The 12,342-nt window shown below is 40.9% G+C and overlaps 1 protein-coding gene across 1 annotated transcript; it reads right to left on the reverse strand.

Annotated features, from left to right (window-relative positions):
- Positions 10,486 to 11,430, reverse strand: LOC108636433 (olfactory receptor 2V2-like). The gene has a single exon (XM_018051662.1). It carries the CDS (start codon positions 11,428 to 11,430, stop codon positions 10,486 to 10,488), a length of 945 nt encoding a protein of 314 aa, XP_017907151.1.

The following is a 12,342-nucleotide window of genomic DNA, read 5'->3' on the forward strand; positions in this document are numbered from 1 at the left end:
TTTTTCTTTGAAATTTAAAAAAAAATTGAAGTATGGCTGATTTACAATGTTGTGTTTGATATTATATATATATATATATATATATATATATATATATATATATATATATATATATATATATATATATGTCTCCTTTATCAGATTCTTTTTCATTACAGGTGTCAACTGGGAAACACACACAACCTAAAAGTTGAGAGATATGTTTCATTCAGTGGACATTTTTAGGACATCAAGCCTGGGAGGCAGCATCTCAAGTAACACTGAGAAAATGTCTTTGCAGAGGCAAGAGGGGAGCTTGGAAATATGAGTTTTGCAACAAAGAGCAGATGGTTGAATAAAAGGTTACTGTTAATAAAAATAAACTAGATATCTCAGGTTAAATATAACATTTTTCTGGAGAAGACTCTTGAGAGTCCCTTGGACTGCAAGGAGATCAAACCATCAATCCTAAAGGAAGTCAACCCTGAATATTCATTGGAAAGAAGATGCTCAAGTCCAATACTTCAGCCACCTGATGTCAAGAGTTGACTCATTCGAAAAGACCTTGATGCTGGGAAAGATTGAGGACAGGAGGAGAAGGGGACAGCAGAGGATGAGATGGTTGGATGGCATCACCGACTCAATGGACATGAGTTTGAGCAAACTCTAGGAGTTGATGATGGACAGGGAAGCCTGGCATGCTGCAGTCCACGGGGTTGCAAAGAGTCGGACACGACTATGCAATTGAACTGAACTGAACTGAACTGAGCTCAGCTATCTGGGGCCAGTATCGTCTGTTTTCACATCCTGAGTTTCCTAAAGCTGCACCCGTGCAGGGTGGCTGCAGACTGGGAACCGCTAGATGGCAGGCATTCTTTGTTTCTTTCCTGAGTTCCCTCAGGGCTCTCCCTCAAGGCGACTGAGATCGGTGATGACTGTGACATCCTTCGTTTACTGATACGGCAGGCAGCATTCTTTGTCCACAGAGGTTATTACAAGATATTGAATATAATCCTATCTGGGTCTTACCTGAAGCCTCTTTGCTTCTTGATCACTGACTTCTCAGTTCAGTTCAGTCACTCAGTCATGTCTGACTGTGGCCCCATGGACTGCAGCAATCCAGGCTTCCCTGTCCATCACCAACTCCCAGAGCTTGCCCAAACTCATGTCCATCGAGTCAGTGATGCCATCCAACCATCTCATCCTCTGTCATCCCCTTCTCATCTTGCCCTCTGTCTTTCCCAGCATCAGGGTCTTTTCTAGTGATTCAGAGCTTCCATCAAGTGGCCAAAGTATTGGAGTTTCAGCTTCAGCATCAGTCCTTTCAATGAATAATCAAGACTGATTTCCTTTAGGATTGACTGGTTGGATCTCCTTGCAGTCCACAGGACTTTCAAGAATCTTCTCCAGCACCACAATTTGAAAAGCATCAGTTCTTTGGTACTCAGCCTTCTTTATGGTCCAGCTCTACATCCATACATGACTACTGGAAAAACCATATCTTTGACTGGATGGATATATGTTGGCAAAAAATATACTGTCTATGTTTGTAATAACTTTTCTTCCAAGGAGCAAGTTTGGCTATCAGTAGGGAACAGTAAAATAAATTGTGCTTCATCCACACAATGGAACACATTGAAGTTATTGAAAAGAATGAAAGAAATTGTTGCTTTGGGAGGTGAAATAGACAGCAGAAGGAGGAGGAGAAAAGGAGACATTTTTCACTGGATGTCTTTTTCTCTGTTTTGTATTTATTACCTTTTAGAAATGAATATAATAATTTACATTAAAATGCACTTGGGGAAATGGGGCAAAGAATGGAAGGCTTCATAGAAAAAGCAGACTCTTCTTTCTTTATGATGCCTAAGTGATTGTCAAAGACAAAATGCACTAGAAAGCTAAAGAGATTATTTTATTCAGACTATTATAATACAGAGAATGTTTAGTAATGAGGAAGTCTCAAAGAAGAGGAAGAAAACTGGGGTTTTGTAAAACAAGAAAGTCATTGAGGAAGAGCGGAGGCAGCTCTTAGACTGTGAGAATGAAGTTGTCTTTCGTGGTTAGTCCCTTAGCCATTTGTGGAAACAAAAAGGTGGAGGGATTGCTTAATCATTCCTAGTTTTAGGCAACTCATGAACCATCTCGTCCAGTTTCATGGCTTTAAATATCATCTGAGCTCTGAGTTAAAAGTCATCCAAAGTTTGGAAATACGGCTGGAGGATAAATGCATATCCTTTCAATGTTGTTTCACAAGCTCATCTAAGGTTTATTTAATATTCTAGGCATATCCTTTCAATATCTGTGTTTCACAGGATTATCAAAGGATTATTTAAAATTCTAGAATTTGACATTCTAATATGTATGTTTGACTTTGCTACTTACTATTTGATTAGAGCTTAGACATTGTGAGGTTCTACCCTGAGCTTGTAAATTTCTGTCAGATGGAAAAAATAATCCCAAAGATTTAACATATTATTCTGTCATACACTGACTTTTAAAAAATTTTTTTACTTTCAGTTCAGTTCAGTTGATTTGCTTAGTTGTGTCTGACTCTTTGCAACCCCATGGACTGCAGCATGCCAGGCCTCCCTGTACATTACCAACTCCTGGAGTTTACCCAAACTCATCTCCATTGAGTCAGTGATGCCATCCAACCGTCTCAACCTCTGTCATCCCCTTCTCCTCCCGCCTTCAATCTTTCCCAGCATCAGTGTCTTTTCTAATCAGGTGGCCTTTCCCAATAACCTCTTCACATCAGGTGGCCAAAGTATTGGAGTTTCAGCTTCAACGTCAGTCCTTCCAATGAACCCCAGGGCTGATCTCCTTTAGGATGGACTAGTTGGATCTCCTTGCAGTCCAAGGGACTCTCAAGAGTTGTCTCCAACACCACAGTTCAAAAGCATCAATTCTTTGGCACTCAGCTTTCTTTATAGTCCAACTCTCACATCCATACATGACTACTGGAAAAACCATAGCTTTGACTAGATGGATCTTTGTTGGCAAAGTCATGTCTCTGTTTTTTAATATGCTGTCTAGGTTGGTCATAACTTTTCTTCCAAGGAGCAAGCATCTTTCAATTTCATGGCTGCATTCACCAGCTGCAGAGTTTTGGAGCCCCTCCCCACCCCCAAAATAGTCTCTCACTGTTTCCACTGTTCCCCCATCTATTTGCAATGAAGTGATGGGACCAGATGCCATCATCTTAGTTTTCTGAATGTTGAGCTTTAAGTCAACTTTTTCACTCTCCTCTTTCACTTTCATCAAGAGGCTCTTTAGTTCTTCTTCATTTTCTGCCATAAGGGTGGTGTCATCTGCATATCTGAGGTTATTGATATTTCTTCCAGCAATCTTGATGCCAGATTTTGCTTCCTCCAGCCCTGTGTTTCTCATGATGTACTCTGCATAGAAGTTAAATAAGCAGGGTGACAATATACAGCCTTGACATACTCCTTTTCCTATTTGGAACCAGTCTGTTGTTCCATGTCCAGTTCTAACTGTTGCTTCCTGACCTGCATACAGATTTCTCAAGAGGCAGATCAGGTGGTCTGGTATTCCCACCTCTTGAAGAATTTTCAACAGTTTGTTGTAATCCACACAGTCAAAGGTTTCAGTTCAGTTCAGTCGCTCATTCATGTCCGACTCTTTGCGACCCCATGAATCACAGCACATCAGGCCTCCCTGTCCATCACCATCTCCCGGAGTTCACTCAAATTCACGTCCATTGCGTCTGTGATGTCATGCAGCCATCTCATCCTCTGTCGTCCTCTTTTTCTCTTGCCCCAATCCCTCCCAGCATCAGAGTCTTTTCCAATGAGTCAACTCTTCGCATGAGGTGGCCAAAATACTGGAGTTTCAGCTTTAGGCTTGGGCGTAATCAATAAAGCAGAAATAGATGTTTTTCTGGAACTCTCTTGCTTTTTCAATGATTCAATGGATGTTGGCAATTTGACCTCTGGTTCCTTTGCCTTTTCTAAATCCAGCTTGAACGTCTGGAAGTTCCCAGTTCACATACTGTTGAAGCCTGTCTTGGAGAATTTTGAGCATTACTTTACTAACGTGTGAGATGAGTGCAATTGTGTGGTAGTTTGAGCATTCTTTGGCATTGCCTTTCTTGGGACTGGAATGAAAACTGACCTTTTCCAGTCCTGTGGCCACTGCAGAGTTTTCCAAATTTGCTGGCATATTGAGTGCAGCACTTTATTTTCTTTTCTAAAAAATTATTTATTTTAATTGAAGGCTAATTACTTTACATTATTGTAGTGGGTTTTGCCATACATTGACATAAATCAGCCATGGGTTTACATGTGTTCCCCATTCTGACCCCCCCTCCCACCTCCTTCCTCACCCCATCCCTCTGGGTCATCCTAAGAGTGCAGCACTTTCACAGCATCATCTTTTAAGATTTGAAATAGCTCAACTGGAATTCCATCACATCCACTAGCTTTGTTTGTACTGATGCTTCCTAAGGCCTGCTTGACTTCGCATTCCAGGATGTCTGGCTCTAGGTGAGTGATCACACCATCGTGATTATCTGGGTCATGAAGTTTTTTACCTCACCTAGCATTTTATCCTGTTAGCTCTTTATTAGATAGCCCATACTCTCAACTCTTCAATTACTCTTTGAACCATCTTTACCATCCTATTGCTTGCTTCATCAATTAATATAAATGAAATAAAATACTTGACATGTTTCTTTTATGTTTATATGAGAGTCAGGTTTTTACCTTTCAAAAAATTATGCTTGGACAGCTTTGGCGGTCCCATATACTTGCTTGAGTGGACTCAGCTGAGGGAGCAGGTAAACTTTGCCGAAGAAGCGTATCTCAGAGCTACTTAAACCCAAGCATGGCTCTCAGAATAATGATTCCCTGGGGGCTCAGAATTTTTTCTTTGCTGGCTCTCTGGTTTTATTTTCTTGTTGTTCCTGATGTTCTGTATTTGTGTCTTTGCTTTTGTTTTTAGTTCTTGGGAAAGATTAGTTCTGTGCTGCGCATGACTGATAATTGATTTTCCATTGATGGCAGCAATAATTGAGAATCTGTTTTCATGCATTTGCTGATATATGCTAGATGGATGATAGGGGAAAATAATTCTTATTGTATGTGTTTGCATTTGCTATTTAACTTAAGGCCAGGCCCTGTGAAGTTCCATGTTAACTAGTAGATTTATGTCCAGTCGAAAACACAGCTACAAAGGTTATGGTTTTATTGTCTTATAGGACTTTCACCATTTGTGTACCTTAGAAATCTTATTCTAATATTCTTTGATTTTTTTAAAAGAAATTTTCTGATAGTCCATGCAAACTCAGTTGCTTTTAAAACTGGTTTTACTGTCTGATAGCTTCCCTGGTGGCTCAGATGGTAAAGCGTCTGCCTGCAATGTGGGAGACTGGGGTTCGATCCCTGGGTCGGGAAGATCCCCTGGAGAAGGAAATGGCAATCTGCTCTAGTACTCTTGCCTGGAAAATTCCATGGACGGGAAGCCTAGCAGTCCATGGGGTTGCAAAGAGTCAGATATGATTAAGCAACTTCACTTTCACTTTTGCCATTCACTAATGAGTTAAATAGAATTTAACGGAAGGGGATGACAGAGGTTGAGATGGTTGGATGGCATCACTGACTCAATGAAGTTGATTCTGGGTAAACTCTAGGAGTTGGTGATGGGCAGGGAGGCCTGACATGCTGCAGTCCATGGGGTCGCAAAGAGTCCGACACGACTAAGCGACTCAACTGAACTGAACTGAAAGTAAAAATTTTTTAAAAAGTCAGTGTGCTACTTTATAATATAAGAGCTGCAGAAAGGGTTTTCAATTTTCTAGAAGAAAAGTAACATTATTGCAAGATGTCTATATTTATTGTTCTGAGAGCTCTCCACCACACTGAAGATGTTTCATCAAGAACAACTGTTCGAATTATACAGTCTTGAAATAAAATACATATACAAAAAAAAAAAAGAACAACTGTTATCAGAGCTGCTGTAAGACATGCGTCTCACTGCAGATAGTGTCACAGTCAACTCCTCAGACAGGAGACTGAAATGATACTTCTGTTTTAGAAGGTTTTAGTGTAAAGAACTTTTCAATGTGCATAACACAGCCTTGATTCTTGAATTTAAGAAACACCATGAAACTAATCTATCAGTTTTTCTCTGATACTGCCTGCCAGAATGTGCTGCGAAGAATCTTTTTTCCATTCTTACCACTTCTGAGTGAGAGAAGAGGAAAGGGTGGAAAGGGTCCAGTGTACTAATAGGCAATTCAGTTGATGCTCTGTGTTCCACTTCCTTTCTGCTTTCAGTCATAGGCATTTGTCTTGGCAGCTGCAGCAGTTTGATGAGGAAAGGAAGTGGCAGCCCATCAATCACCTCTTCTTGAAGCCATACTTTTTGCATTTAAAGAAGAGATCTGCCTTAGAGCTCCCCAAACTGACAATCTTTGGGCAACCATCTCTATCTTTCTCTTGGGTGATGAACGCCAGTATCAAATGCAAGGCCTCTACCAATCACACAGCATCCCTGGTAAGAACCACAGTTACACACATTACATATGCACATCAGGGTGCAGGATGCATAGAGGACTCACAGAGACTCACAGATCGCACGCTTGCCATCACATTTTCCACACAGTCGTCCAGTGGTTTGAGGTGGGAAGAGTGGTACCTTCGAGTCAAGACCCTAAGGAAGTGAAGGGAACCCTGAACTCCTCAGGTCTCAATACCATCCCTACCCAGACTGGGGCACAGGAGGCTCTCACTGACACCAGCCTGCTCACAACAAGAGCAAGAACTGTGTTTTTGATTGTACAAAACCCCAAAACTTTGACAAGCTCATCCAGAAAAGGGATGCATGATTCAATCCTTCCCTTAACAGTTTTTTTTTCATCATCAAGTTTATCTTTTATATATTTATGTATTATTTATTTTCTATTGGAAGATAATTGCTTTACAACATTGTGTTAGTTTTTGCTGTACAACGATGTGAATCAGCTATAGTATACATATATCCTTTTCCTCTTGAAGCTCCCTCCCCCCCACCCATCTTACCCCTTTAGGTCATCACAGAGCACTGAGCTGAGTTCCCTGTGCTATATGGCAGCTTCCCACTAGCTATCTATTTTATACGTGGTAGTATATAGATGTCCACTGGAGAAGGAAATGGCAACCCACATAGCAGCTTCCCACTAGCTAGCTATTTTATACGTGGTCGTATAGAGATGTCCACTGGAGAAGGAAATGACAACCCACTCCAGTGTTCTTGTCTGGAGAATCCCAGGGCTGGGGGAGCCTGGTGGGCTGCCATCTATGGGGTCGCACAGAGTCAAACTTGACTGAAGCCACTTAGCAGCAGCATGTATATGTCAGTGCTACTCTTTCAATTCATCTCACCCTCTCCTTCCCCAACTGTGTCCACAAATCTGTTTGCTATGTCTGTGTCTCTATTCCTGTCCTGCGATAGGGTCATCAGTACTGTTTTTCTAAATTCCATATATATGCATTAATATACGATATTTGTTTTTCTCTTTCTGACTTATTTTACCCTATATGAGACACTCTACGTTTATCCATCTCCCTACAACTGCCTCAGTTTTGCTCCTTTTTCTCGCTAACATTCTATTGTGCTTATGTATCACAACTTCTTTATCCATCCATCTGTTGATGAACATCTAGGTTGCTTCCATGTCCTAGCTATTGTAAATAATGCTGCAGTGAACATTGGTGGGGGGTAAATGTGTCTTTTTGAATTATGGTTTTTTCAGGTCATATGCCCAGTAGTGGAATTGCTGGGTTATATGGTAATTTCATTTTTATTTTTTAAGGAACCTCCATACAGTTTTCCATAGTGGTTGTATCAATTTACACTTTACTTAACAGTTTTTAAGATAATGAATAAAGAACATTTTAAAATATCCGATGACAGAGATGGTAAATGAACATATTAAAAAAGGGAGAATGTTTTATAGAAACTTTCTAGTCAATAACACCAAGAAGTACTGGAGGGTCAGGAGGTATTTTTCCAATCTGGAGCCCGGTGTCCTTGGTGAACTGACTCCACAATCCAGGGAGGGCTGCTCTGATAAATCAGTTGGGTTTGCAGGGAAACCAGTATATCTTCATCACCTTGAAGAAAATGGGCCTGAAATGGAGGGAGGGGCCTAGGAAATGTAGAATAGAGAAATTTCCAGGAGAAAGAAAGTCTTGCACAGTCAGAATTCCCCTAGAATATCTCCTCTTATCATTTGAAAATAAGAGTTGATGGAGGTGTTTGGGGTGCCCATCCACAGGGTTGTAGAAACATTTTGAAGAAATGTACTAATTGGTTAAAATGGGAAGAAAATAGATCTGAAAAAAGGAACCCAGAAAAACCTGAGAGAGCTTCATCCTAAAACCCTAGCAGAATATTTAGGGGTTAAGAAAAAGCTTTCCAGAAACAAAAATAATAGCACAAGGAGGACTTTCATCCTCATCCATAAGGGGAGCACTGTGGGAGTGGGCTGGACTAGGAGGGGGTGCCCATTACTGGGAGCCAGTGAGGAAGTGGAAGAAATGCCTCACTGGGCCAGGTCCACCTCCGGGCTCAGAGACTTTATTCTCTGCCACTCCTCACTGCCATCCATCATTCTCCCCTCTGATGTGACTAAGGAAAGTTACTTCTGTTTTCACAAATTTCCAGAGACCCCACACATGCTACATCATTCCCCTCAGTTTGCAAATTAAACTCCAACAGAAGGAAGCCTCTTGCAAAGTTCTCTTTTCATCTCAGCTGCTCCAACAAAAAACTCTCCCTGGGGGATGTGGAGAGGAAAACTGGGGCATGAGGGCAAGGGACTTAACTAATCTGAGCTCCAGTTTTCTTGCCTGCAAAAGGTGAATGATGTTCACCATGAAATGTTTATGGTGACATTAAACTGAGTCATCAAGTCAGCTCTCCCTGGTAGGTTCTAAGAATCATAATTACTATTAGTGTCATTACTCTCCATTCTCTGCAAGCCTGAAAACAGAAAACAAAGCAAATGCCTTCCTGTGGCTTGGTCCAACTTCTAGAACCCAGTTCTATCCTCTCTCTTCTGTCTGCATGCAACTAAGAGTATTTTTTCCCCAAGAAAAGATGGTTTTATTGCAAATGTGTACAAGAACTGGTCCAGAGCTTAGCTATTATGAATACAAATAATCCCAATGGTTCAAATAAAAGTGTGTGAAAATAAATTTGAAATAACAGATCAAATTCTCCCATTTATGTTTCAATTTTAATCCCCCAAAGAGAAATAATATAGCTAATTTTCCTATTTTATTGATAGAAACTGAAATGATAAAATATGGCTGATTCAATGGAAATTTGCTATATGACTCAGGGAACTCAAACTGGGGCTCTAACAACCTAGAAGGGCACGAAAAGGGGTAGCGGGGTGGGACGGAGCTTCAAGAGGGAGGGGGCATATATACACCTATGGCTAGTTCATGTTGATGTGTGGCAGAAATCACACCAATATTGTAAAGCATTCATCCTTCAATTAAAAACAAATTTAAAAAATATGACTGATTTCATTGGAAGCTTGCATATATATATATATAACATTTATGCATATTTTTATGTGAATATACCAATAAGCAAGTACTTACTTCTTTCATCATGAATCTAAAAGACTGCATTTTTATTCTTTCAGAAAGTCATTATAATGATTCTAGTACTAGGGTGAAGCATTCACATTCTCTAGAGAATTTTACTAACTTCTTTTTTTTGTCATCTAGAAGTATTTCATCTAAGACAGTAGTGTGAGGGTATATCTGTGTTAGACATACAAATAAAAGATAAGTGATACCTTTATAAACATATAAGGAACAAAGCATTGTGTTTGTCATATAGTAGGCTCTGACTCTGGAGAAGGCAATGGCAACCCACTCCAATACTCTTGCCTTGAAAATCCCATGGACAGAGGAGCCTGGTAGGCTGCAGTCCAGGGGGTCGTGAAGAGTCAGACACGACTGAGTGACTTCACTTTCACTTTTCACTTTCATGCATTGGAGAAGGCAATGGCAACCCACTCCAGTGTTCTTGCCTGGAGAATCCCAGGGATGGGGGAGCCTGGTGGGCTGTCATCTATGGGGTTGCACAGAGTCAGACATGACTGAAACAACTCAGCAGCAGCAGTAGCAGCAGGCTCTGACTCTATGGCAGAGATTACCAGTAAGGAAGTTAGGGTCAGGGCATTCTCTAATAGTATGAACAATTTCAATTTAAGAGACCAAAATCCCAGTGTCTTATTTCCACACTGCTCTTGAGTTTACAAAATTCTGCATTCCATTTTAAACAAAATAATCAGTCAAAAAACAATGGAAGGGGAAAGGCTTTTTTTTTTTTTTCTTTTCCAATCAGAGTCAGATAATAGTTCCTTGGGATTTAAAAAGACTTCTTCAAGGCTTCAGGTTTCATGATTCTCTTATTAATAAAATAACTGAGCCTCACATAGAGTTTATTTATCCAACATCAGAGTGACAATATCTGGCCTGAAGTTCAGGTTTGGTTGCCAATTCTGCAATGGTCCAGCCCTTTCTTCAGGGCTGCCATCACCTCCTGGTTTCTCAAGCTATAAATGAGGGGGTTGAGCATAGGAGTAAGGACTGTGTAGAAGATAGATACTACCTTGTCATGGCTTGGGGCCCGGTAGCTCCTAGGTCTCAGGTAGATGAACATGGCTGCCCCATAGAAGAGGAATACAGCTGTCAGGTGGGAGGAACATGTGGCCAGAGCCTTTTTACCAGCTTGAGTAGAGTACATGTGGAGCACAGTTTTCAGGATGTGAGTGTAGGAGGCCACAATAATGGAGAAGGGAAGAAACAGCATGATGATGCAGCAAACAAAAGCAAAGTTCTCAAAAATAGATGTGTCTGCACAGGCCAGCTTCATTAAGGATAACATCTCACAAAAGAAGTGGTCCACCTCCCTCAAGCCACAGAAAGGAAATGTCATTACTATCACCATCTGGATCAAACCATCTATTATCCCAAAGGCCCAGGAGCTTCCAACAATCTGGAGACAGACTCTCTGACTCATGAGGATAAGATAGTGAAGTGGATGGCTAATGGCCACATAGCGGTCATAAGCCATAAGTCCCAGCAAGAGCCCTTCAGATCCCACGAGAGAGACAAAAAGACCCATTTGTATGCCACAACCCACAAAGGAGATGGACTTCCTGCCAGACAGGAAGTTGACCGCCATCTTAGGCACATTGGTGCACACCAACATCAGGTCCATGAGGGAGAGCTGACTGAGGAAGAAGTACATGGGTGTATGAAGTCGAGAATCCATGAAGATGAGGCAGATGAGGAGGACATTCCCACAGAGGGCTACTATGAAGACCATCATGACTGCTGAGAAAAGAACAAAGTCAGTGGGACTGTGGGAAAAGATGCCTAAGAGGACAAAGTCATCTGAAGATTGATTCAACCATATCTCCATGGCTCAGCTGATGTTCCTGGTCACCTGAGAACATGGACAAAAAATATTGGATTGACTGAAATTTATTTATTGACTTCTATATTCCACATCTTCAGTCAGCTGTTTTGTTTGTAACTCATGAATGTTTAACAACGTAAGCTTTGGGACATTGAAGCAGGCAACCCTTCATATCCCCAACACAGCAACAGGAAACTTTCTAGTTTACAGAATTGGACTGCAGAGCTGTATTGGGATATATCTGTGCCAATAAGAGTGGAAAGAGTTATTTTATCCTTCATAGGCTCTTTGGTCAATTTCCTTCAACAGAGAAGGTATTGGCTTTACTATATTACACTGCCTTTTATCAGAGAGCGTGTTGACTTGGTAAATTATGTCTAACAGGACTTTAATCATTTAATTGTTAAGAGACAATTTATATGTGTTATAAAAAGGAAGGGAATGAAGCATGAGTTGATCTTTAGTCTACATCTTTCTCTTTGTTCTTAGAGTTTTGTTATGATAGCCACTCTGCAGTACTTTAAATATATATAGAAAGGAAGGGCTCTCTAGTGCTCCACATGAGAAGGAAGAATTGCAGTTGGATGCCATCATTGTCAGTTATATTGGGAGTGATAGAAAAGCCACAAAGGAGAAGCAGTGACTTGGTCCCCAAATCTCTAAAGAATGAGAGCTTGACTGGCTCCAGGATTGGGGCTTTAGTATAATGGTGCTGAAATCAAGGACAGGTAATCCTACTTTAGTATAATAGTACTGAAATCAAGGGCAGGTAATCCTACTTTAGTATAATGGTACTGAAATCAAGAAGGAGGAAATGGCAACCCACTCCAGTGTTCTTGCAGGGAAAATTCCATGGAGAGGAGCCTGGCTGGCTACAGTCCATGGGGTCACAAAGAGTAGTGACTGAGTGACTAA

The sequence above is a fragment of the Capra hircus genome, chromosome 7 (assembly GCF_001704415.2).
Source record: "Capra hircus breed San Clemente chromosome 7, ASM170441v1, whole genome shotgun sequence".
Classification (NCBI taxonomy): domain Eukaryota; kingdom Metazoa; phylum Chordata; class Mammalia; order Artiodactyla; family Bovidae; genus Capra; species Capra hircus.